The sequence below is a fragment of the Corvus hawaiiensis genome, chromosome 1 (assembly GCF_020740725.1).
Source record: "Corvus hawaiiensis isolate bCorHaw1 chromosome 1, bCorHaw1.pri.cur, whole genome shotgun sequence".
NCBI lineage: Eukaryota > Metazoa > Chordata > Aves > Passeriformes > Corvidae > Corvus > Corvus hawaiiensis.
Window position 1 is genome coordinate 25,916,576 of NC_063213.1, and position 27,605 is coordinate 25,944,180.

The following is a 27,605-nucleotide window of genomic DNA, read 5'->3' on the forward strand; positions in this document are numbered from 1 at the left end:
TAAAGGTTTCCATTGGGGTGTAGTAGTGGCTTCTGTTGTCTTCCCACAGTTTAAAGCTCTGTTCATCTTTTTGGATTGCAAATTCAGATTTATTGTGGTGGTTCATGTATTGTTTTGTGGTGTTTGCAGCTGTTGAAAGAAATATTCTGAAATGTTTTGGAGGGTTTTGGGGGTTTTTTGACAGGTGTGCTTTTTTGTTCATGTTTATTTTAAACCTTGAGTTTTGCTGTTCTTTGATAGGGTGGCCTTTTGTCCCTCGAGACTTCTATCCCTATCTACTAATCTTTCCTGATCCTTCTGTGAACTTCTAGTGTTTGTGTTGCTCGAGTTTTGTTCTGGTTGTTTGGTTTTGGTGGGGTTTTTTTTAAGGAGCTTGTACTGTTTTTCTTTAACTGACTGTCGTAATCTTACTTTAATGAGTAACCTGCATTATGCTCCTGAGGCAAATGAGCTGTTGCCAGATTTTGTCCAAAATAATCTATATAATTACTGATAAATTTAACTAATAAATTCATGAGAATTGAAGTTAACAAACCTCAGTGTTTTTCCAGGAGGGAGTCCTTTTCTTTCTGGTCCTGTTATTTGTATATTTTTATTCCAAAGGGGTTTTTTTTTTCATCTTCTTAGGTCAAGAGGATTTGGCTAGGCAGTCTGAGATGAGACTTCTGAACCGAACACCTGAGCAGGAGCGCCCTCGGATCTTGCCTCCAGACCAGCGTCCCCCCGAGCCACCGGAGCCTCCGCCGCTCACTGATGAAGACCTTGATTATCGGACAGAGAATCAGCATTTGCCTATAGGTAACTCTTCAGGAACAGATCCTCACGCAGGAGTGAAAGCAGCTCTTCTGCAGCTGCTGGCTCAGCATCAAGCTCAGGCGACAACAGAGGAGCCAGTACAAACGAGTGTGGATTATCAGGCTAGAGATTCCTATGTAACAGGCCCAGACTACAAGGATAACTTTGGATCATCGTCCTTCTCATCTGCCTGTTACAGCACTAGCGATGGAATAGGAAGCAGATCATCAGGAGTATTAGAAAGGAGGAGTTTCCTTGGAAACTCAGATATTCAGTCTTTGGATAACTACAGTACTGCTTCATCTCACTCTGGTGCTGCCCCTCCTCCATCAGCCTTTCCAGAATCCTTTCCCAGCTCAGTAACTGGTTATGGAGACATTTACCTCAACGCTGGCCCCATGCTGTTCAGTGGAGATAAAGACCATAGGTTTGAATACAGCCATGGCCCAATCCCAGTTTTGGGGAGCAGCAGTGATGCTTCCACAGGGCCAGAGAGTACGCACTCTTTGCCCACAAAGATGCACAACTATAGCTATGGAAGTAATTTACAGGAAAATCCCACTGGCATCAGCCACATGCATGGACAAACTTGGACTTCTCCTGCCCAAGGACCTGGCTATTCCCAAGGATACAGGGGACACATTAGCACATCTGCAGTGAGAGGGCGAGGCAGAGGATTACCATATTGAGTATCTGTTTTTCCTCAGGCACATCATTTTTATCTGGAAAAACTTTTTTCCCCCCCTAGCTGCAATTTAAAGCAGCAATTCAACAGACTTGAATAATGTTAATTCAACAGCTTTATTTTTATGTGGAAAAGGGTCTTGCATACAGTAGGAAAAATTAAAAAATGCTTACAACTCATGCTGTCTAAAAACTAGATGACTTGATTGTACATGTTCACAAACTCTAGTTCTGACTTTTATTTTGTATTTTGGCAGTTTTAAGTGGATGCTAAATTTAGGGACATCAGCTTTTTATGACAGTCTTTCAGATCTTCTGAACTATGCACATTTGTGCTTTTTTTGTAAGTTTGGACCAACTTTTATGTAAAAAAGAAATTTTACAACAATCAAAGCAGGGCACTGATTTATTTGGTATTTTTCTTTTACAAAACTACCTTTAGTCAAAGGTCACTGTCAGTCTTTGCACTGCTTTCAGTGTTATTGTGGAAGGTGTACTTCGTGCTCATTTCAGATAATAAAACACAACCTTTCTCTTGATGCAAAATTTTATAAATATTTGGTCAACGTTTTTTTTTTCTTTCAAGAAAAAAAAAAAAGGGTGTTCTGGTCAAATGTTCTCTCCATCTCCCACGCTTGTTTATATAAAAACTGTTTTACTTGAATGGTAAGTGCCTTAACATGTAAGCTTAAGGTCTGCAAAAATTTGGAAGTACTTCATAGATTGCTATGAACATGATGCCTAAACCTAGGTAATTAACAAGAGAATTCAGATAATAATAAGAAACTCGAACAGGTCATAACCTTGTGCTGTTTGCTTCACATGGGCCAGTTACTTAGAGACCTGATTTTACCTAGATAAAATTGTAATTTCCAAACTGAACTTCATGAGAAATGTTGAAAGTGAGGAGAAGAATGAAGAGTGTAGTTTTTCCTCAGCTCCCTGTTGGACTTGTAGTAAGTGTTTTAGTTCCTCTGCCAAATAAACTATACTTATTATGTCCTTACCAAGTGATGACATAGTTTTTTTTCTCTTAAATGTCAACAGCAGTAATTTCTTTACTTTGTGTGAAAAGCTGACACTGTTGTCTTTTTACCCCAAGTACTGCATTGTAGGAAGTAACCAAAGGAAAAAAGACCAGTGTTTAAAGCAATGGCAAAACGTTTGACACTAGTTGTAATTCGCTCTAAACTTGTGATTGTGCCAATTAATTGATTTTATATCTGCTATTCCACAGAACATTTTAATATTGGAATTGAGTGTCTCGGAACAGCTAAAATTTTTATAGTTAAAACTCTTACAAAGAGCCACTCCTCATACTAATTACAACTTCCAGCATGGTTTCTTTTTTGTTTCCTCTGATAACAAGTGGTCTCTCTCCTGCAGAGAGGAGGTATGGTTATATTTTGCCTGTACGTAATAGGATGTCTTGAAGCCCATATTGGAAACAATTTTCCAACTGATTATCCAGTTGACAAATCGGTACCTTATGTAACTGAGTGTTTAAGTACTACTTTTTAAAAAGTAAAATTTCTACTTACACTATTACAAATGTCTTGTCAATGACTTTTGGGATTTTCAGAATAGAAGCCAAAGCTGTTAGTGTTTTGTTTTAATTGAAAATCCTGGTTCATATATGGCTAATTCCCACACTGTAGAGCATGGCGAAACTCCCTTCGCTAACTGCGGAGTGTTTGAGGATCTGGCAGATGAGGAATGGAGAGTGTCCTGCTGCTTATGCTGTCCCCAAGTCTGGCAGTTGCCTTCACTAGACACAGCAGAAAATCCTGCTATCTGAAAATGAAAGTGGCCACGTCAGTAAAATACTTACAACCTGAATAGGCCGTGCTTAAGAAAGGCAAAAGCTTCACATGAATTACAGTTCACTGGACTGTTTTTCCCTTGAGTAAGGACACCCCTGTAGCATTTTTCTGCTAGTAAAATTATAAAGACAAAAATCATTAGTGTCATTTAGATATGGGCAATGCTGGCTAAAGCTCTTTGTTTACTATTCTTTAAAAAACCCAGACCCACAAATATACACACACATTGCTTTGTTTTTTTGTTTTTTTAGAATCAGGCAAAAGACTTTCAAAGCTTATATGCGCTTACTTTCACTAAAGATGTGCAGTCTGGGGTTACTCACCTGCACTTGAAGTGAAATTGCAAACAATAGTGGTCTAAAAACACAGGTAAGTTCAAATGGAAAGTAGATCTCGGAGGACTAAATTAATTGACTTCCAGTACAAAATGCAAGGAAAAAGTTGAGTCTCCTACATTCCCTTTTAGACATAAATTTTCAAGTCATTTAGTTCACTTCATTCAGTGCAGAGAAGTCAGTCCCCTCTGCATGTGTAAATGAATGTGCAGTTTCCTCATGGGCTGGCAGCACTCTCATACATTTTTCTACCAAAATGGATTTCAGTCCTTTGCCATGAAAAAAACTCCAGTAGCCCCAGCACAAGTAATCCTGACTGTGAGGAGAGCGGAGGTGCAATAAACAAGTTATTTCCAGATGAATCAGAAACAAGACTGTGGCATGCTGTAGCAGATGAATACTGTACAATGACTTTTCCCCAGCTTAAAGATTACTAGCCTGTGACTTTGAACACTGTATTTGCCTGGCACAGCAGTGTTGGGATAATTTGGAGGGAAAGTTAGTGTATTTCCGTATGTGATAACTCTGAAAAGATTGCCTTCTCTGCAACCCAGGGAATCTTCTTGGCTCTTTTGCTGACACCTTTCCTCCTGGGCTGGTGGGGGCTGGGTACAGGTGAGGAGCTCTGCCCTTGAGGGTGTGGCAGGAGGGTTACAGCCACACTCCCCTGGCCTGGAATTGTGTCTGGGCAGGTTAGCAGCCAGGGAACTGCCCGGATCTAAGGTCCACATTCATTTTTACTGGACCTGTGTATTACCTGTCAGCATTTCTTTTGAATTAAATCACATGACTAGGTGCTTATGGCAGCATTTTACCCTTATGAGTGAACTCCACTCAGCAGAGGCTGTACTAGTTTGGCATTTTATATCACGTGGCTCTTGCATTTTTGATGCAGTAGTAGGCATTCTGAAAACAGCATTATTTTTCTGTGGAGCTGTGGCTTTTGTTACTTTCTCCGTCATACCTTTGGGTTTATGTTTTCTGTGCTGCAATTCCAAAGTGAGCTACAGAGACCTGGATACTACATCGAAAAGTAAGTGTTGTGTGTTTGTGTTTCTAAATAAACGTAGTGAAATACTGTAATAATGGACTATCACATAGCAAGTAAATTATTTATATTAAGTGGTCTTTAGCCATACCAAGAGGAAGAAAGCAAGCACAACTGGACTGCTTATGACCATGACTTAAAACACAGACTATTAAAATGCTAAATTCAGCCAAAGGAAAAGGAAACCGCTTTTATGGATTGCTAGTTGTTGTTATCCTGAACAGAATGAACAGTGCTAGGGAAGAGGTATAAAAATACATGTATCCTTAAATGTTAATATAATTTCTTGGATAAATTTTAAATGGCAAACTTCTGTATTTTCTTATGCTTCCATAAAATGGGGTCTCTTACTAAAATTTCTCCATCCCACAGTAGTGTCAGGTGCTTTCTAGAAGCAGAGGCAGTAAGTGTCACGTTTTAAGTTCTTATGGGTTTGAGTGCTCTTCTCCTTTTGCTTGGTGTAGGACGCAGTTTCAGTTTTGGTGGAGTTTACAGTTGGATAGGTTTGATAATTGTGTGGTAAAAACTGAAGTACTGAAGTAACACAGGATACCTCTTGTCTGCAGGCAAATTAGGTCTTGGACCATGAATTCTGTTTCCGAGAGACGAAAATGTCAGATGTACTACTTGCATTCTTCTTTTCATTAATAAAACACTCAAGTGTTTTACATACAACATTTCTCCAGTCTGTTCTGTTATAGTGTTTTTTACATGAGGAAATTTTGGTTATTACCCTTCTTGAGAGTTTTGGGATGTTCTATATTTACAGAAGTGTGTCATGAAATTAAGGAATCGCCAGACAATTTATTTGAATTCTGTATTTAAAAATAAAATGACCTTGGGTTGACTTAAAATCAAATTAACTTGCTTATCAGGGTGAAGAAACTTTATTGCAGGAGTTCTTTCGAGACAACTTAATTTAAAATAAATTGTTATGCTTTAGCTTGCTTACTCTGTTATTTTAAGCCATTTGTATATAAAATGTATTGTGCAGCCTGTAAATAAAATACATGAAAATTGAAGTCTTTCGTTGTTTTCCCTCTCTGCTTGTCAAATAGCATTTCAAAAGAACATTGGGTTAAACTAAGAATGTTTTTAGTGTATTGAAATTCTGCAAGTTATTAATAAAACCCCTTTACTGCTCCAGTCCTGTTTCAAAGGAGCCCTCCAGGGACTGGCAGTGTGAGGCTTTGCTGGCAGAGTGGGTGATGCAGGAGCCAAGGTGCAGCAGAGCATCCCTTCGAGCACTGATGGTGCCCTGAGACCAGGCAGAGTGCTGGGAGGTGGGTGTGGGACAGGGGCTGAGAAGCTGCTGCTTCAGCACCTGTGAGCTGCTCAGGATGGTGGGCTATGGACAGCATCACATTTTTTCTTTGCAGTGTCCAAGCAGAGGTGTAGTTAATATTCCCCACCATTGTCTCTTTAAAGAGGATGGTGTGTGTGTTAGAAGCAATGGGAAATCAAACCCAAAGAGCCAGGTATTTTCAGTGTCTGGTGAGACACTGTGAATTGAGCCTGGCTTAAGCAACTGTGCTTTGAATGCCTGAGGCTTTTCTTGTCTTTTTCCTACTGTATTAGTTAATCTAATGAAACCTTTTGAATCTTTCAATAAATGCTATACCTCCATCCAAAAATATGTCACTTGCTGTTATCTTCAGTCCTCTTGAGGTTGGGCAGAGTGCTGCTTCATCACTTGCCATTGATAAAGCCAATAGATGGGCAGTGAAAATGCAGTTGGAAGTTACAGGGGCCAGCAGCAGTTACAGAGGTGTTGTTTGACATTAGGTTGACAAGATGTGTATCTGCAGCCCAAAACATCTCACTTTGGAAACAATACTTTGGTGACGGCTACAATTAAAGCCTGACCTTCAGTTCTGGCGACAAGCTCAGAGTGTATTTCATAGGGTGTTGACTTGCATGTAGCAGATCTGGCAGTTGTGTGTAACCAATTCCAGTTGTCTCCTGAGTTTTTTCTCGTGAAAGCTGCTATTGCAACTCATAACAAATGTTGGCTCTGATTATATTGCAGCACGAACCTGAAATGGTTTGAGAAGGGTGGTCATCCCTTTCACTGAGCTCTTACTGCCATAGGGGTAGCCAGCTGTGCAGTAGGGTACCAGTAATAATTCCGGTGGGATCTGTGTGTCAGTTGATATCCTCAGCTGCACGTAAAATAGCATCAAGTGAAAGAGGAGATACACGAATAACTGCAGAACAGCCTGTATCAACACAGAGCAAGGAATGGGTCTATGAAATCGGTGGCAAGAGAGGAAACCAGTCCGTTCATGTCAAAGCCACGAATTAATGCCTGTTAGCTTTGAAAGAACAATGCAGTTTTGCAGAATTTTCTTTTGAATTACCTGAACCAGGATTAGGTTGCTTCTATTTTTAAGGGATGCCTATAAAACCTGACAGGTCATCTGGATGAACAGGTTTAGAGCTACCAAACTCCCCCACCATATGGAAGAAAATGAAAGTTGGAGCACTTTGCAGTTGCAGTAAACATGGGCAGAAAGAACTTGGTTTGACAAATAAGGGCAACTGTTGCTTTTCCCAGTCAACTGCATTCATGTTGATGGACCTTGAGGGTTTTGCTTTTAAAGTCGTTTACGTGCTATGGCCGCTTATTTTGGCCTTTTTTTATTGCCTGTGGAGAGAAGGCACAGTCAGAGGAACTTTGAACCTTATGGTAATGCTTTTTCTTCATTTAGAGCAGCCCTCACCAATAGGCAGTACTCAGATCACGCAGCACAGCTTCAATTCTTCTTCAGCAGTTCCTCTGGGGGCACTTTGGGCATACTATTGATATGGCAAATTCTCGTAACACAGTGAATGTACCTTTAATAGGACTTTTTGCAAAGAGGCTTTGTGAAGATTTTTTTTCAGTATTAGAAAATACAGTGTAGAGGAGACATAGCTGGTTAGAAAAGGGAATACTCAAGGGTAAGCATTACAGAAACCAGTCTGGGAGCTTCTGGTACTCGCAAGAAGATCTGACAGCTGTTTGCCACCTGTAAGGGAACCTAGGGGAATAAGTGGTTACTATTTGACTTGTGCATCTGCTCAAGTCTCTCTGCTGTACTCCCTCCTGTGTGCTAGGGTGTGGTTGGTATTAGTTGCTAGAGGACATAGCTGGAAGCAAGTGTTCAGCGTGCAGCAACGCCGAACACAGGTCCCTTTTTACTTTCCTCCTGCACAAATGTGTAAAGCATGTCAACAGGTTCCACCATGGTGAACAGCACACTCCTCTACTGCCTTTCGAGGATCTTGGTTCTGCCCAGGTGGCAGTGGTTGGAGAGCACCGATGTCTGCTTGCCCTGCCTTTGGGCACCTCTCTGAGCATCAATGCCCTAGTGCTACTTTCTCTCACTGCTTTCTCCCCAGGTCACCCTGAGCAAAGAATGGGGCGTACAGAGAACTGAACAGGAGCCTGACTTTAGGAGGCAATTTTTCCCAAACAAGGAGCAAGGAAGAGATCATTACTTATTTTCATTCTCCTTCATCCTTACCACCTGCAGAAATGATCTGCAGGAATGATTTCAAAGCAGGAACTGGTTTGGTGGTGTTCTTTTGTTTTGGTTTGGTTTTTTAAATTTTCTGTTTTTCTTTACTGGTATTGCCCTTCAGAGAGCAGCATTTGGATGTTAGAAACCGCCTGCAAATCAATGTAGGATTGATGGATTGGGACTTCTGCTTTGCAGCTAACCCGGTGGCAAAAAATACATGGAAGTTACAGAAGAGGAGCAGGCCATTCCCTGCCTTCCTGCACTAGAGTTAAAATTAAAACACATCCCCACACTGGAAAATGAAGATGTGCACAGCAAACAAAAACAGCAGCCAAAGTTATCCATGTGCAGTCCTGTAACCTTTTCTGCCCCACAAATACTCTTGAAAGCTCGTGTCATCCCTGGGCTGGCATCCTTGCCCTCAAGACAAGGAAGGCCTTGGACCTTCTGACTGCTTTCTTTGCAGAACAAAGATTAATTGTGACCATTTTTAAATCCCTTTTTTTCTAAAAATTGTTCATGAGGGGGAGGGGGTAGGGAATGGAGTAAGAACTACAGATGACATGGGAAATGAAAAGGAATCTACTAATGCTGTATATGAGAATTGAAGTAGTAAATAATAGTTAAAAACTTACCTGCAGATGGTTTGGCAATTCCACATCAGGAAAGTATTACTCTAAACCTGGCAGATTTTAGAAGCTCTGTACATTTTTCCCCTCAGACTGCTTTGTGTTATGGATTGCAGATCCTGCTGTGAGACTTCCAAGCAAGCACATACGTTTATGCAGGACAGTGAAAGAAGACATGCAGGTAGTAATGATTTTTATTTGCAAACTGTACTTGCCATTACAATGTTGCCTTTTGGGAATTATGATAAAACAGCCAAAAAATTCCAGAGAACTTTGCAGACCTGTTCTATCAGAAATTCAAACCTATTTCAGCTTTTAGCATCAGGTGAATTGGAGATGACCTTCTCTTTCCACTGATCTCCTGGGAAGCTCCAGTTCAGTTTGAGTTTGGGTATTTCTTGTTAGTCTCAGCCATTAGAATGCAAATTGTTTCTTCACATCCAGGGAAACATTCTGCACACTTTATGTGAGTGCCTGTCATTTGTTGCTACCTTGCAGCCTCCTCCACTGCTTTTTTTTTTTTGTTTTTTCTTTTTCATTCCTCAGTCCTGTATTAAGGTTTCAGCATTATGGAGCTTTTGTAATGTAAAAACTATTAACAATGCCCTTCATTATGGGAAGCTGTAAATCAAAGCACCATCAAAGGACTGAAAAAGTATTTCCATCAAGTTCTAAAAATATTGGATTGTTTGAGATGCAGTCCCAATATGAGGCTTCCTCCTGTCTTGGCTAAAGTATGTTTCTGTCTAAATATTTAATCCATGTGACATGTTCGTGGTGGCAAGAGCAGAAGGGGAGTAAGGAGCATCTAACAGAACTAAATATGGTCACTGTGGTCCATAACAAAATAAGGAAGCTGGTAGTTTAAATTTAGGTGAGATCATCAATTTCCTTTACAGAATTGGGAAGAAAAATGCTATGAGAATGAGAGGGATCAGTTATATTGACTAAATAAAAATAAAAATGTTTAAAACCTTCTTTTGACAACAAAAGAGGCTGCAGTTAACAGGAAAAAGTCAGGATTTCATATGCAGAATAGAAAGAACATCAAATATAGATGCTTCACTGATGCTCAATTTGAGGGAATATATTTCTTCTAAGTGTGATTGATATTTAAAACAGCTCCTGCTATAGGAAATGGTGATAACTGACCAAACTTCTACACAATGCAGAGACAACAGTTTGACAAGACAAAATCAACATGAAAAACATACAGGCACTTGCTTTGCTGTGCAGTGTTTAATAGGACACGGGCTCTGCCCTTTCCAAGAGAGCACCATTTGGTTGTGTAACGCCTTGACGAGTCATGTAACTCTGTTGAAGGATTTCACAGGACAGGAGAGAGAACACATCCACAGCAGCATTATTAAATTCATCAGCACATAAACAGACCCAACAAATGGGATTAGATTTCTTATTGGTAGGATGCTCCGAAGTGCACCAGGGAAGCTGGCAGCTCCTACTGTTTTTCAGAACCGTTCTAAAACTGTTCCTAAATGGGAAGGCAAAAGCTGCCTCAAGTTGTTGTTAAACACTCTGTAGGTAGTCATAAAAAGCAAGGAATCAGGTTTGTAACACATGTATTGTATACCCTGTGTTTTGCAAAACATCATCTACACCATGTGAAGTATTACATATTGCTGGAATATAAATTCAACATTTGCACAGCTTGACCACTACCAGGAATGCATTAACATTTTTAGGCTTGATTTACTGTAGCTTTTAAAAAATAAAATGCATAAAAACCCCTTATAATTATGGTGACAGTTCTATGCTTTAGAAAGTGATTGTGTCACTTAAAGGTTCTGTCCAAAAAGAGTCCCCAACCAAAGAACAGTTCAGGATCTGAAATCTCAACTCTGGAAATCAATTTGTGGATTATTTTTCTGTTTTGAAGCATGGAAAGTTTATTACAATATTACATTTTACAATACTGTCACAATTGGCTTTCTGACTCATTAATCTGAAAAGCTGAACCACAGGAGATGAGAGAGCAGGTGCTGCACCAGATCAGGCATCAATCAGTTATGAAGATACTGGTCATTTAAAAAAAAAAAAAAAAAAAAAAAAATCTTGTTAAATTAATGCCTAGTGAGCTAAAGACTGGTTTGCTCCGTGACAATTGCTTGAGAATCTTCCACTGGAAGGCGCTAGGCTTCTGATTACAGCATAAATCATGTCCACATGCAGTGAAATTCAACAGTGCAAGTACTCCTTTTCTAAGGAGACTGTGACCTCCATTGCTATGGTGTTATGAATGAAAACTTAAAACTATTATCTTAGGTTGAAATTGTTCCTGCTGTCACTGTCACTGCAGATTTTAGTTCCGGCAAAGGGCGAAAACCAAAACCCCTGTTAACTTCAGCAGGGATTTCCATTTAATTCTCCAGTGTCAGAAGTTTCCTTTTGAATAGAATGTTGGTGTTTTTTAATAAAACCACCTTCCATTAGAAAAATCATGTATAATTTTGCATACATATTTGGCCACAGAAGACTCTCCTGGAGAGCTGTGAAACACACAAACCTGTAGATTATCAAAGAAATCATGGAAATTCTAATTTATTCAAAGTCCTTGAATGCTCATTCTTTTGTTAAGAGCAATGTTTCTGAGTCTATGGGTATTCTCTACACTAGATTTGAAAGGTGCTTGAGGAAATTAAGGGGTTCTTTTCAGAACTCTATCAGAATCTGGAACATGTAATGAACAGTTACAGCAGAGTGTGAGAGAGATGCTCACAGAATTAAACAGCTACCACGTATCATTAGCATGTGTTGGAAAGCATGGCTGACTTCCTGCTGGCATTCCTCCTCCCAGGAAGGCAATGCATTTGTAACTTGATCTGAAAGTGTTATTGATTACCCAGTTTCAGGGAATGTAATAGGGAGAGCAGAAATCTTTTTTTGTTAGATAGCAACTCTAGTTTAACAATCTTCTTACCATAAGTCTACTGTACTACGCAATTTCCCTTACACACTTTAGGTATATAAAAGGCGGACAATTTTGCCCATTTTCAGTATGAAAAATAAATTTGGTTTGATACTATTTTCAGATAGAACAAGCTGTATTATTAACTTCAAAGTTTATAGCCAGAATGTCCATGAAACAGATGTATGAGCCCCAGCACTTCATCTGCCTTTTTACTGGATAAAGGCATGGAGGGCTGGTGGCTGAAAGTGGCCTGGTCTGGAACTCTCTCTGGGATTCTTTCTATTCTTATGAATTTAAAGGAATTATGAAGTGACAGCAAGCAGATGTCTGTGTTTACACGACTCCAGAACAGTCCTCTCTGGAGAGGAGAGGGAAATTCCAAGAAAAAGCTGTGAACTGTTTTAACTCTTTCTGATTGGGATACCACAAAGGCAAATCTTTGAATATTAAGTGTCTTTGTTGTGGTTTAAACAAAACTGGTGGTTTTATGTGGGAGTTGCCAGGTGAGGTTCAGACATAACATTGTGCTGGATTTCATAAGATGTGCTTCTCTCTACCACCAAGTGATGGACAGTGAGATTTGGGATTTGACAAAATCTATGTAGCATTTCTTAGTAAAAAGAATATTTAACGTAATGCTTTAGTTTATGGCTACTGAAAAGGTCTGTATCCCGTACCTCTTCACAACTAGAATCATCAAAGTTATTAATTTTACTCACTCTATACACATGTATAGATATTACTTGGAATTTTAAAACCAATTTTTCTTTACCATTGTGAAAGATCCTTAAAACTTGCAACTAGTAAAAAGAAACAATAATAACCAAAGCACATTCAACAGGACCTCAGGACAAAAATAATTAAGCAGGAGTGTGAAAACTGCAGGCAGATGATTGCAACAACATTATTATTATAAAAAAGATGGTCACTGGCAGCTCCCATCCTGAGATTGACTGTCGGAAAAGCTCAATGGAATTAACTTTCTTGTTTCAGCCATCAGCAAGCTTAGTTTGAAACACATTTGAACTATGCAATCTTAACCTGTCTGATTTGAAAACATTTGTTTCTGCTTTGTCAGAACTAGGAAAGTGATAGTTCAGAATGGAAAAATCTTTTTGTGATACAGATAGCTCTGAATAATACATTGTTTATTTTATAATAAAATAAATAGATTAAAAAAAAATTATGGGTGGCTTAAGTCACAAAAGAGTGGAAGCCTTTTAAGAGAGAAATATCTAGTTCAAATGAAGTGTCAACCATAGAAAGTATATGGGAATAGCTGGTGGAAAGTGACTCCAGAGCAAATGCAAGGCTTCGTCACAAGGTTGTGGAACCTGTGAAGAAACAGAGTAAGGGAATGAATACAGGTCTTACCTTTCTTCAGCTTTCTACTCTTTTGTGTCCCTTATGGGGACACTTGTTACACGTTCTGGACTCCTGCCCATGGTCTGTGCTGATGCTTTGTGATATTACAAATGACTGAGAAAGACGCGTGCAAATGGTGTTTTTGAAGGTGCAGACCCTTTCACTAGATTGTCTCCTTGCCATGAGGTGCTGGAGGGGCAAGGCAGCTGTATTGATGACCCTCACCAGGCCCTAAATTGGATTATTTATTTTGGGATGCTTGCCTAGAAACACTGTTGCTGTTAAAGCCTTGACTAGATGTGTTTCTGCTGCTTTTCTCTGATACATCAATACAGCTAGAATGACACCAGAACCTTGCTTTTTCCTTCTGCTCATTGAAAGGTTTCAAGACGGAAAGCAGTTGTTCTGTAGCAGATCTTCTGGCTGTTTAAAAGCTTCTGAAGTAGGATTTAGCACTGAAGTAACTGGCACTAGACTGAAGTTGAACTACCTTTTTTAACTGGCAGTAAAAATTAAGCATATTGAATGAAAAAGATTCCTAGGCAGACAACCTTTTTATTTCTGCTGCTCACCAAACTCACTTCTCTCAGAATGCACATCTGCTTTCTTGTCATTCATGGATTTAAAAACAATAATACATCCTGTGGCTGCTGGAGCAAGAATACTTGATTTTATGCTTTCATGAGGTAGTTCTCCATCCAATTTGGTGTACTATCAACAAGGATCTCCTCAGTGGAAATCTAAGTATTTAAGAGATGGTTGTGTTGGGAAGCTACCAGAAAGAACTGGGATCAATGCAACCCTTTCCCTGTGCCTTCTTCTTACACACTTTTTCTGTTGTCTTTTTCGAGTGACTTTGCCTGGGGTTCTTCTTGCCTGTTGCTGAATTTGCAACGTTTAACACAGATCTGAGCACCACTTGTCTGCATGTTCAGTAGTGGCCTTTTTTTATTAATCTGTGCAGGGTGGCCACTATGGCAAGGGCATGTCTGTGTTGTACAGTATTCACTACACATCTGACAACAAAGTCCACCACTAAACCACTGCAGGCTCATTTAGATGAGTCGGGGGGATCTGTGTGACTTTACTTGTTGTCACAGTTTTGTCATCTCCAGCAATGTAAACTAACAGGACCTGTAGTGACTGTGGTGGGTGGTTGGATGACACCGATTCCATCAAACCCTCCAGCAGAGTCCTGCAGGGTGGAGTGAGCCTATTTCAACGGAAAGGGCAGTAAAGGTATGTTTATTTCCATGGAAAACCAATGCAGAAGAGCCTTAACTTACGGCTGCTGTATGGACAGTACTGAAAAAAAAACAGAGGGGGGAAAAAGAGACAGCAGAAAACTCTCTGGAGAGGAAAAATTTGGTTAAGACTGCCTAAGTTATCTTCTCTGGATAGAGTTGGGTGGGGGTGTGTGTGTTAAAGAAACACAACCCACTTTTGGTAGGTCCCTTTAAACTGTTTGCTTGAAATATAAAGTACACAAAGCCTTAGTAATGCACTAGAATCTACTTTTCAGGCTGTAAGAGGATAGAGACTTGGTTAATGTGTACTGGGATGATCTAATAGCAGAGATAAACTAAACTGGGCTACTACCAGTTATACATTCACAAAGTAGAGACAGTAACTATTTCTTCCTCACATCACAGCCCTGAGGATGACAGGCTACAGAGAGCCAATGTATAAAACATGCAGCAACTGTTGTGAGAGGAAATCAGTGTCAGAAAATGCAACCAGATGCAATAGACACCTTGAAAACAGGGATTCAAAGGTTCTTTGCACAAGCTTTCTGCATGCTTGGAATTTTATTTTAGAAGCTATTCTAAGTACAGGAACACTGCTGGTAGTGTAAGCTGCCTTCAGTTCCAACAGGGACACAATTTGGCAGTTCATTCATTTGCAAACAGACATCACAGTTTCTCAACCTGTTGCCCATAGTGCACAAACAGCTTTCTAACATCTGAAAATCAGAAACCCAGTAATTTTCCTTGGTGTAATTTGATTGCCACAGCAACCAGGAGGCTATTAAAAATTTACAGGCAAGGGCAACAGCCTTAGGAAAGTGCAATGGCAAGTAATCAATAGATTCTCAGTGCCTTCTTATACTTACTAACTCAAGTTGTACACTTGGACCATTTGCAGATGTGAATTCTCCCTTTTATCTTTGTGAAAATCCCTGAAATTTTCAAATCCTATTTTTTCTTAGCTTAAAAAAAAAAAAAAGGGACAAAGAAACTAGACTTCACAGACAAGTGGTGAAGACTGTCTCTTCTGCAAACTCAAACGTAGGAATAGTAACATGTTAGTTTCCAACATCTGTTACAGGAATACAGCTCAAAGCTTTCTTTTAAATTAAAAAAATCTTCATAAAGACACAGGAGACGGTAGTTTAAGAACACTGCAATTGCTACTTACAATTATCAATGATACTACTCCCTAGCTGGCAATTGGTACTTTTAAAAACCTGTGTTAGCTCTGTTATTTGTGCTTTATGCTGTGCAGTCATCCACAGAAGCTGTCAATTAGCTTGATTCCTCTTCCCTTAACATTAGCTCTGTGATGCTTGAAAAGAGAATGATTTGAATCAGAGTGAAAGAGGTTTTGTTCTTCCTTTTACTGGTATTTATACTAACAGTTGCATCAACATGTTCAGCAGTTTGAACTCATAGGAATTTCCTCATGCACGCAACAAAGATTTAAACCCATTGACTCTACACTAACAGCTTTTAACTACCTTGAATACACAGCAATTAGACTGTGGCAAAATACATACGGATACCAGAAGGTTTAAGTGTAGTTTAATACAGCATCAAACAGCATGATTACTGCTACACAGAAGCAGGGTAGTACATGCAGATTTTTGGTGCAGATTATAATAGCAGGAGTGTCAGCAGCATTAAAAATTTCACTCTGGAACTGTACTGGTATGACCCCTTTTAACTGCAGGAGTTACATTCTTGTATACAAATGTTTACATGAACAGTTCAGAACAGCAATGTGCAACAGCCACAGATCAGGGAACAAAGGGCAGTGGAATTCACCTGTGATTTTACTGCAGAAGATGCTGATGAAATTTAAAATCCCAGATGTGCACTAACCAACCCTGATAGAGTTTGAACCCCACACAGAGCTGGCGAAGCAAAGTGGATTACTATTTGTCTCAAAATACCTCCTGGGTCCTGCTGCACTGGAATGGCAAGTCTAGGGGTAACCTCTAGGACTGGAAGGGTAGCCACACACCAAATATCTGCCCAGCTGTCTATAGCCCAGGACGCAAAGGTTTCTTAGTGTCATCAACGAAGCAATGGGGATGAGATTCAAAAAGCCTTTTTTGCCAGATCTAAAATAGTTTAAAGGGGAGGCCTAGATTTGAGGTCTAACACTCAAGAGCTATTAATTTTGTAAAAGTAAATTCAGAAGTCCAAGTTGAGAAATTATTGTTAAATTTTAGGTCAACAAAGCACACATTTAAGTGAAAATGTCAGGAAATTAAACTGAATCAGTTTGTGCCTTGTGAGACATACAGACCAGAAGTTACTTTAGGCAAAAAAAATTTGGTTGTGAATTAATTACTGAATGCTGTATTACTGTCGAGTGTAAACACAACTTGATTTCTTTCATTTCTTGTGCTGTAAAAAGTTGTTTGAGCCATCTCAAATGATAAAGTTTATCTAGTTACCTATGTCAATTGGTAAGCAAGTTTCTGAAAGCTTGAGACATGAAAATCATTACATGACTCTTCACCAATCAGTGTGGGCAATCCTCCCTTTTCTCTATCGGTTCCAAGAAGATAGAAGGAAGGCAAACACCAAGATTTGGGGAAATGAGAACAAAGTCTTTACTCTTGAGGATTTTGGAAAATATTCTAAAAACTAATTTAATTCATTACGAGACAGTCGTATAAAAGCACTTGTATGAATTTGGATTCAGAACAATTGCTAGGCAGAGGAGTTAACTGCAGTGCTGGTAAAAAGCACTGACAGATAAATGCATGATAAAATTTTCAAGCTGTAACATTATATACTTACACATCCCAATTGGATGAGCAAATCCTCTGACTTCAGTGAGGTTACTCAGAAGGGCAGCTTGAAAACCAAACATACTATGAAAAACTTTTCTTTAGAAGGAAGGTGAACAGCTACTTGTAGAATTTCCATATCATGCATTTTTCAAATGCTCCCCCATCTGAAGTCTAATGAAATAATTTATATAAAGTTAAGAACACATAAAGAGATCCTTAAAAAGAAAAGCAACCTGACTGCAAAAGTAGTTATCCATTCTGCTGACCAGACACATTTTACCTAGTAAGTGTTCCCAGCTTTGACATTAGGGAAATACTACATCTCAATGCATTACTTCTAATTCTAAAGAGGAGGAGTTTGACATTAACTTTTAAAATTCCATTTTAATTAAAATTTTAATATTCTAACTTATTTAACAATTTCAGAGTGTGTACTGAGTGCCACAGAAGAATGAATATTCCACATTATAAAGCTGGAATGAAAACCCAAAAGTTTGAACTATTACAGTGCACATCTTGGGGTAACTACCCACCCAGTGTGTTGCTGCATTACACATGTACTCAGCTGATTTAAGTTCAGTTACTGTCACATCAGCAAAATTTAGTAAGTGATGCAGTTCACTCTTAAAGACAGAAGCAAACAGCAACAAATGAATTAATTTTTTGCTGGAAGAGTTAGTTACAAGTTATACTTCTTTACAACAACTAAAGAGAAAGTCAAATGGACTTCATAGACAAACACAAGGCAAACAAAACAGAACGGAAAAGTGTATGAACACAAACTTCTGAAAAATAAGCTAACTTACCTTAAAATTTAAGAAGTCTGTTGAAGAAAGAGCAATGCCCATATACTGTGTTCATTACAAAAGAATCTCTTCATTAACACAACAAGCACTACTTTGTTTCATGGGCTCATGAAGAAAGGATGTATTTTGTGCTCTATATTTTATCATCCAGAGTCATACTGTTACTATGAAGTGGCTTCATTAACAAATGAGGAAGTGATATATCCTCTCTCCATCAGAAACATGTGGGGAAAACAATGTTTGCCATATGGTAAAAAGAAAAAAAAACTGGTGAGGAGTTAAGTGTTTAAGCTTCCGGGATATCATGGCAAAAAAGGCAAAGCTTAAATTGGCTTTAAGTACATTATATTTATAGTTCTGAACATGTGTTCATGCACTTTACAACTCTTCAAGGACATATTTAAAAAATTACCATAATTGTAGAATTTCCCCCAGAAGCCAGAAAGGTGAATCATTTTTAAGTTTTTGGTGCTGATTCTTGACCAAATGATTAGAGTCTTTAGTAGTATAATGTACTTAAAATTGTTGGGTCATATCCTGAAGTGCACTGGAGCAGCAGCTTAACAGATGGCATTGTGGAAGGTCTGCATGGATTAAACACTGCTTCAAGATTATTTCCTCAGTTCTCTTTCTGGAACATTTACCTTCACTGATGTCTGACACCTGGTTCCAAGAGTTAAGAGTTATTACCAGAGGAGTCTGGCTTTGATGCCTGGGTCAACTGCAATCCCAAAGTGGAAAAATCCATCTTTGCAATGCGCAAGGGCAGCTCATACTGGCTACTGTGTAAGAAGTCCCACGTCTAACAGTCTCTTTTCTCTCAGGAATCCCTTACCTTTCCTTTCTCCCTTCCAAACCCAGACTCTTCTCATGTCCAGTTGAGAACACATCATGCCTTCACTCTCTTAAATAAAATCATATGTTTCCCCAAGATCACCAAATATTGCAAAAAAGAAATTGCATTCAATCACATAGGAAATGGCAACAAAAAAGGTGACTTGGTTAAGCACACAACAACTTTTTTTTTTTTTTTGTGAGCTTTACAGCACCTGGCAAGGTTTAAAAAAAAGGAAAGAAAATTTTACACTTCACTTTTCACAATGACATTGATTAACTTATGTATAAATTCTAAAGACTACAACTTGTCAAGTCATCTCAATTTTGCTGGTACCTATTGCAGATAACAATACTGATAGCTGCCATTTAAGGCACAGTTCTTTTGATTCTGGGATGAAGAGTTAACCATTCTTGATATCCAGCAGGCATTGTGTTCTCAGTTCTCTGCAGCAGCCTTTTTAGATGTAATACTAAAATAACAGGGTCAACTGAGGGAAGAGAGAAGTGACATACTTCAGATTCTGGTCCTAAGAGTACAAGAGACTTAGCACATTTCGACATATTAACCTCCCCTTACAGTTTGAAGTTGTTGCTGAAGGCAGTATTAACCTAACACATCTTATGCTGAAACAGATAGAGAGTACAGAGGACTATTCTACCTCAGCAGAAAACATGTTACTAAGAACAGTTTAATGGGATTCCCTGTGCTTTTCTACCTAACCATGCCTCAGGACTACAAAAATATGTTTTGAGTATGTAAGAAGCTTAAAAGAATACATGGATTTTGAAAATTCAACTAATGGCTTTATTTAACAAAGTTTTTACACTCTACCTTGGCTTAAAAGCCAAAATCAACAAACAAATAATGGTACGTTCAACAAAAATTTATCTACTGCTGCAGGTTTAACATGGCAAGTTAAGAACATGCCCTGCAGCTGGAACTAGTTCTTTTTTATTCTAGATTATGATATTCACTACTGGATTTAAGCATGGATCTTCCATGTAAAGACAAGCTCTAAAAAAACCCAACTCATTACTTTCCTCTTCAGTACAAAAATATAGCATGTACACACACAAAACAATTCTCCTGGCAAGAATGCCTGCTGTAAGTAAAAATAAAAAATAATTGAAAAATACAGAACAGATTAAAAAAAAGATGCTATGCATGTACTAATGTCAACTGTATAACAAAAACTGTCATTCATTCTGTACTATTCTAGGAGGTGGATCCAGAAAGAACATTTGCATTTATTTAAGCTTGATGTTTTATGTGCTCTTTAGACTTAAATTGCCATTGAACAGACTTGTTACTATAATCCAGAAATTTCTAATATTGATCCAAATATATCGATTCTAAACACAAAAGCAAATGACTTCAGAATTAAGTTTGTGACTCAAGAGTCGGTTCCACAAATTAGATTTTCCAAAACCAATACACTTGTTTCCTGAGATGCCTAAAAGTCATGTTTCAACTTCACATTACACTGCGATTAACAAAAATTACTATGCACAAAACCAGACATCAACTACAGCATACAAGCACATTTACAGAAGTCACCTAATTTCACTGTTACGAACTACTGTGTTAATGTGTACACCTTAACAAGCTCCTAAAATATTCTTTATACATTACAAAACAAGGATTTACAAAACTTTATTTTATTTCCAAGTTATTTCATTCTAAAAATGTTGAAACATAAAAAATACTTCCTAAGAGACCTTACAATAAGAGGCTAACAATCTGGCATGGGAGAGGTAATTATATGAAAACTTGTTTTAACAGTCACAAATCAGTCGCTGGTGATTAAAGAACATTTTGTTCTTCAGAGCTGGCAGGCACTTCCACATAGCCAGAAATATAAGTTTTTCTACCACTCCTTTTGCCTCCCATACATAAAAATATCCAATGCAATAAAAAAAAGGTAGGATAAAAGGGTGGACATGTGATGAAATAAAAGTATTATCTAAGGTCTTGATTACTGTTCATCTTGTTTAAGTGTAAAGATTCTGTCCCAAAGGTTTCCTGACAAGATGGAGTTATTTGGCATTTAAAAGTGTTAGCTGAAATACCTCCCTTTTTTACCAGTACATGTTGTTTGCTCACTGCTGTATTGCTGGTTTATGTCTGTAACAGAAACTGGCTCTAGGCCAGCCCATGGGTCCTCAAGCATTGAAGGTCTGTAATAGTTTTCCACATCATTAGACACTCTTTTCTCTCTGCCATGCGCTGTACCAAATGGAGTAGATGTCCTGGGTGATCCCTTTGGAAGAAAACCATCAGGTAAAGAAACATTTAATAGTCTAATTCAAACTAAAAAAAAAAAAAAAAAAAGAAAAAAAAATTTAAATCTTTCATTTTACTGTAGTAGAGCTCTGAAGCTGATTATTAATTGTAATTACTACACCTTGCTTGCATTTTCCCCAGGAAATATTAACTTTAATGTATTTTACTTATGAGTGATGATTTACCAGGATAAGAAAAAAGCACCACCACAGTCTTCTCCAAAATACTTGCTTACATCACTCTGGCACATAGGTGCAGAAAAGCAGCTCATACTATTTTTCATAATCTGTCACCATGTCTAACAAAAGCTGAACAACAAAACAGGGAGTTAGAGACTGAGGAAGAGCTGACAATATTAACAAGAGCAGAAGTCAAATATTAAGTACTTACAGATTGAACACAGTATTGTATAACTGAAATAGCTACAAAGAATTCACTGAAAAAAAATCCTCTTTCAACCAAACTAGTGTTCCGTGAAATTTGAGAACAGATGACTTTATTTTATACACAATCTCAATGGTAATCAGTGATTTAGTAGGTACTGACTTTTGCAGGGAGCTTTTCATATTTTTTTTTAAGATCAGGGATCACAACAATTGCTTCTGTAAAGCTGCTACGAGTCTGCAGCTTAAAGAGGGCTGTGACATAAAGGAACTCCTATAATAATTTTCTCCTGTTAGCATCATCCATTGTTCTCCTCAGATTCACTCCTCTAAAAAGTGAGGTTTTGTCTAAAGCTGTATTTATTTAAATTAATTTGTTTTAACCAAAGGTAAACAACCCATACTACAGATAGACAATAATCTCCAAGCATGTCCACTGCATGGTTAGAAGAACAGGATGCCTTGAGGCTGGTTATCAGATTTTGTAAAGCAGGGTAAAAGCACTTGATTAATGGCTGCTTTCCCTCACAACCTCAGATGAATTTTTGCATCAGCAGTGATGGTATTTGAATTTGACTAGTAAGCCCTAACAGCATCTATGTAAATAGATCACATGAAACAATTTCTGAGCAAAACTGAGAAATGATGCCATAAAGTGAAAGACCCAATGTTTAGCCAGAAGAGTAGATTTCACTCACACAGCTTGAACCTATTTCTGCTAATGTGCGGTGGCAGGAACATGTTGATGTGTTTCCAGCAAGAACTTTCCAGGAACTCCTAAAGTTTGATGATAATGGATACATGATCAAATGTGGGAACATCCATGTCTTATTTATAGGGCACTTGTTTCTAATGATTCTTGGCAGTTAGGTAATGTAGCTAAGACGATTTCAAAACAGAAGAATTTCTAAAAGGTGGTGATTTACTATACTGTATCAAACCCCATGAGTGTCAGAGAATCACCTCAGAATACATCTAAAAACTTTCTAAGAGACATGGAGTTTCCTAGAGTAAGCTGACATTCTCTAGCAAAAGTGACATTTATGTTAAGCACTCACATTTAGTAGTGAAACAGCAGTTCACAGTGCATTCTGTCCTAAATAAACACAAATCCCCACCATCTCTAAACCACTACATTTAATGAACACCTTTTAATGTTGACATTGTAAAATCGATTGAATGTGGAGCTTATTTATTGCTGTGTTTAATCTGCAGAGGGCAAAAGAAACCTGAGCTGATATAATGATCTGCAGTATTCAGTGAAGCAGCAAAATAATTCAATGGGAAGGCTCATTTGTACGGATTTATTTAATAACCTTAAATTTCACTACAATATGATGCAGGTCATCAGTCACACTGACATTTTAGCTTTTTTGAAACCTAGGAAATTTATTAGTATGTAATACTAGACTGACAGCCTTCAGTACATGTTAAATTTAAGCATGTAGATTATTTAAGTTTAGAATACTAGTCATCGTATGCTTTTTCCCCTCTGAATTTTTTTTAGGGAAGAAAATCAAAATGTGATTATTCACATTATAGGCAGGTGGAAAAGGAAAACAGCCCTACCTGTATAAGAGAAACCATTCAGTGCAAGAGGCACTATTTGGTACCAAAGATGCTTAAAAAAACCTTCTATTATTTGTCACTAATGTCAACAGGCTTTTTCAATGAATGTTGCTTAAAAAACCAGTCAATCTATTCTCAGTACTTTTTCCTCCAGATAACAAATCTCTCCTTAGAGTAAAAAACAACATCTTTTGGTGCTATTCATTAACATGTTACTGAGTGGAGTAATACTGCCTTGAAACTAGGAACAGTCACTCCCTTTATCAGCTTGCTTCACCTGATGTAATTATACCTGCTGGCATATTCACAAAACACAAAAATCACAACTGTACCATTTCAAAAGGGTGGTGTTTCTTTTACTTTCTGTAATAATTTTTGATCCACACCACTACACACCTGCTGCTTGTAGCTAGTTCATTAATTCCTGCTGAGTGTAGGAAACAAAACATTACCACTAAATGAATTCTAAGTGGAGATAAGAAACACAACAAAGATGAATCACAGAATGGTTTGGTTTGGAAGGAACCTTAAAGATATCTAGTTCCAACCTTCCTCCCAAAGGCATGGACACCTTCCACTAGTCCGGGCTGCTTAAAGCCTCATCCAGCCTGGCCTTGAACAATGTGGATGGTGCATCCACAACTTCTCTGGGCAACCTGTTCCAGTGCCTCACCACCCTCACAGTACAGAACTTCTCCCTTATATCCAATGTAAATTTACTCTCTTACAGTTTAAAGGCATTCTCCCTTGTCCTGTCACTACACACCCTTGTTTCCACAAACATGTTTTCATAAAATATAAAGCAGAAGCACCTCTGTGGAAAAACCAGAAAGTGCTGTTAACTACTGGCCACATAAACGCCAAGTTAGCCATTTCAGAAAAAACAAGCTCTGTATGCTTTTCTTCAAGTTTTCTGTTTGTTTCAAAGAACGAAAGTCTGCGAGCACAAAATGAGTACAGAATGCTAATGGCATGACATTAATAGAACACTAAAGTAAACAAACTGTCTTTTGGATTTTCCAATGCAAATTTTAAAAGGCCACTTAAGACTTTCATCTCAAAAGTGACTGTAGCGTCATAAATGTCAGAGGCATTGTAGTTCACTTAAGAGGATCTACAGAGGAGAGGGGACAATGCACATGCATCACAAGAAATCTGATGCTCAGAAAACGCATAAAGGCTTTCTACTTGAGTCTATTTACGGCCTCACAGGCAGAGATCCTTGTCCACACCAAAGCAAATGAGGACTCATGGTTTATCAGACTAACTCCCTCTGTGATTGCCTCTACTGCCCTCCCAGGCAGAACAGCTCATGTGTACCCATGTAAAAGCACAGACTCATGCATTTCTTCAGTCCTGGGCAAAGCTACAGAAATTCAACATCCTTTGAGTCTCTGAAGGAATTGCCATCAGGCCAGTGCTCCTAAACTACTCAAAAGGTCTAAAGAAGGAAATGGGAGAAGGGAAGATGTTGTGACAGTCTGAGACTGGATTCAAACTTGTGTATTCTTTACGTCATGTTTCTTACCTCAGAATGCAACCTGACTTTATGGCAGGTTTCTTACATCAAGAATGGAACCTACGAACCTATAGGTGGGTTCCTGTCCTCAGGTCCTGACATGAAACAGTTCTGACTAAAACTAAAGACAAAAGGATTCCTGCATACTCTTCTGCTCAAATAATTCTAAGGCAGGCTTTGAAAAAAAAGCTTAAAGAGTGATCTTTTGAAGGGAAATTAGACATCGATGACATAAATTATCCCTCCAGATTCTGCAGCAGAAATGCCACAAGCTTGGCTTTTTCAAAAGGCACTGAGGTTAAGCAATCTGTTGGCTTCCACACCAGGAGAGTCTCTGCTGTTGTGCTGAAGAAAATGTATAAATTTTATAATGATTCCCTTCCAGCAACTATGAGACTCCTGAGTTAACTGCATCATAAGAAAAGAACAAAATACTAGTTTTCAATGGACATATGACAATGCAGCGCAGGCACATTAAGATTTTACTAATCTCTATTAACATGTGACTTCATTATACTTCAAGCCCTATCAATAAGAGCACAAAAAAATTTTATCATTGTACTGCACGTGTCATTTGTTACACTTTGAAGGTTTCTCTAATATTGCATAAAGCCAGTCATATACATAAAGTTGTTATTCTGAAAACTGACGTCCCTGTGTGCATTGCCAGTCACATGTTACAAGTAACACAGCTAAAAAAAAGCTTAACTCACAGAACCTGTTGTTGATGGCTTTCAGGAAAACTATACAAACAGAAGCTTTCAGTGCAATGCAAAGACTTTAAAATGAGAGTCTATTATCGCAACAGATGCCCTCGGTTCTGCTTAAAGGATCCTCAGCTTAATTCTCTTTAACAGAACACTCCTTTTCTCCGTCCGTGTCCCTGAAAACTCCGAGTGTGGATAAGGCAGCTCCCATGATGGGAGGACAACACGGGCAAAGTAAAAACACACCGCGCTTCACCTCTGCATTAAAGAAAACTGACCAAAGGGAGGCACGTACAGGACAAAGAGGTTTCTGCTGCCGTTTTGGGCGATGCTTAATTCTCTACCTTCACACGGCAGAATATGAAAAAGAAAGCTGCAAAAAGAAAAAGCAAAAGAAAAGCTGCAAAAGAAAGCTCTTGTGTCTTCGCAACCCGTCAGGCCTGGGGCCCTCTTCCCTATCCTCATCTCACAGCTGCCTGTGCTCTGTCCGTCCTCTCCACCGCGGGGGAACAGGCGGCGGAAAAACTAACGTTGCTCAGTGCGGCTCAAGCCTCGCTCTCCCCCGAAAATCCTGCTGGCGGGTGGATGCTGCGCTGGCACAAGCCCTCTGCGGGCTACGGGCCCCGCTGTGAAGCAGAAACAGCACCTCCCTCCCTCCCCGTGTCCCTCTCCGCCTTCCCCCATACCTGGAAGTGCCTCTGGAAGCCGCCGGGCGAGCGCTTGTGCGGCGGCGGCGGGTGCAGAGGCGCTCCGGCCGGGGACGCGCCGCCGTACGGAGCCGGGTACCGGGGACTGACGCTCTGCGGCCTGCGCGGGGTCTGTGCCCCCGGCGAGGGGCTCCCGAAGCGCCCGTAGAACCCGGGGCCTCGGGGCGAGAGGCCGCTGCCGTACGGCCCGGGCCGGTGGCCGTAGGGCGGCGTGTGGTGGGGGCTTCCGTAGCCCCGCGGAGAGGGCGGCAGGGCCCCTCCGGCGGAGGGAGGGCTCCGGACGCCGCCGCCCGCGCAGGGAGGTGTCGGTGCGCGGAATCCCTGCCGGTACATGGCCGGGACAGGCCGGAAATGGCGGCGGGAGCGGGACCTGTGCAATGGCGGCGCCGCCGCGTCTTCTCTTTTCTCTTCCCCCGCCTCTTCCTCGCCAGGCGGCCGGCACGTTCCGGCCTCTAAACGTTCCGTGGCGGGGAGGGCGAGGCGCCGTCCATCCCGCCTGGAAGCGGGAGGGCGGGGAAGAGAGCCCGTCAGCTTCACACAGCGACCTGTGCGCCGACCCCCAGGGATTCTGCGCGTTTTTGAGCTGAAGGGGAGTAATCTGGAGTGAGAGTCTCCGAAGATGCCTGGTAACTGAGACGATGAGGCTCACGGCGTTCGTGGGCTCGGCGCGGCTGTCAGCGAATGCCCGCGGTTCTACAGCTGCTAAAAAACAACGAAATGAACTCCTGTAAAGCAAAGCGAGTGTTTACCTTACATTTCATGTCACTTCAGATAGGCTTATTGTGCGCCTTTGTTCTGGAGTCTTTTAAATGTCTGAGCCTGCAAATGCTACGTGTTACGGCAGTCCCGATTGAAAACACACAGTGACTTTTAAGGAGCACTTTAATGGACAGGGTTTTCGTCAAAATCAGTTTGAACTGTCAGCAATTAAGTAAGTGGTAGCTCAGGCAAAGACTTACTCATACAAACTCGTGGCAAAATGCTCTTTTGTAGGAGAACTTCATACTTAGCGCGAAGTAAATTTAAGAATGCTATTTATTACCATTCCTGCTCTGTTCTCGAGTACATATTAATGCAAATCCTCAAAAATTCTGTAAAAAATACTAAAGGGGTTTTTATTATTATTTATTTCTCTCTGTACAACAAAGCACTACTCGGTTTTAGGACATTGCAACATAGGAAAATTTAAAAGGGCTTTCAGAACAGCAGTGAACAAAACTTAACTATTAAAATAAACAGAATGTTTCTATGCTTTATACACCAGTTTTGCTTTTCTTTGGCTTTAAACAGGTTTTGGTTTGTTTTTTTTTTCAATGGCAACAACTAACTTTATATTCTCAGGGAATTCAGCTCCTCACTATGTTATACAATCTCTCTGTAAAAAAATGAGGCAATATCTTTTAAATTCTAAAACGGAAAGAGGCTAAACCTGGCCATTAAAATTTTTTGATAATCCTTTAGTCTGGAAGACTATCTGTTTTTATTGTGCACACAAGGAATGGCATGTCTACACAAGACAGTTTATCAATGTAAATAACCAAATGATCTGATCTATCTCATTCCAAAAAAGCACAGTTTAATTTAAACCCTTTTCACACCAAATGAATTAGAAATACATATTGTTGTGCACATGTTGAGTTATACTAGGGTAATTT

At 39.4% G+C, this 27,605-nt stretch overlaps 2 protein-coding genes across 6 annotated transcripts in view; one reads left to right on the forward strand and one right to left on the reverse strand.

The window, feature by feature from the left end:
- Window positions 1–5,707, forward strand: part of CDK13 (cyclin dependent kinase 13) — a 50,922-nt gene extending 45,215 nt beyond the window's left edge. For all 4 annotated transcript variants that reach the window (XM_048297300.1, XM_048297325.1, XM_048297310.1 and 1 more), the window contains one exon: window positions 628–5,707. In XM_048297300.1, the coding sequence (XP_048153257.1) occupies window positions 628–1,484 (857 nt within the window). In that variant the 3' untranslated portion in view covers window positions 1,485–5,707. The remainder of the gene's footprint in view (window positions 1–627) is intronic.
- Window positions 1,578–26,587, reverse strand: LOC125322926 (M-phase specific PLK1 interacting protein). Of its 2 annotated transcripts, XR_007202295.1 has the most exons (3): window positions 25,930–26,379; window positions 17,146–21,042; window positions 1,578–13,083 (listed from the first exon to the last, which is right to left on the reverse strand). XR_007202295.1 is itself a non-coding variant. In XM_048297338.1 (2 exons), exons 1-2 carry the CDS (start codon window positions 26,281–26,283, stop codon window positions 20,839–20,841), a joined length of 558 nt encoding a protein of 185 aa, XP_048153295.1. In that variant the 5' UTR covers window positions 26,284–26,587; the 3' UTR covers window positions 1,578–20,838. The 2 variants fall into 2 exon arrangements, 1 of the variants encoding a protein (XP_048153295.1); XM_048297338.1 differs by having other exon boundaries at window positions 1,578–21,042; window positions 25,930–26,587.
- Between the last annotated feature and the right edge of the window lie 1,018 nt (window positions 26,588–27,605).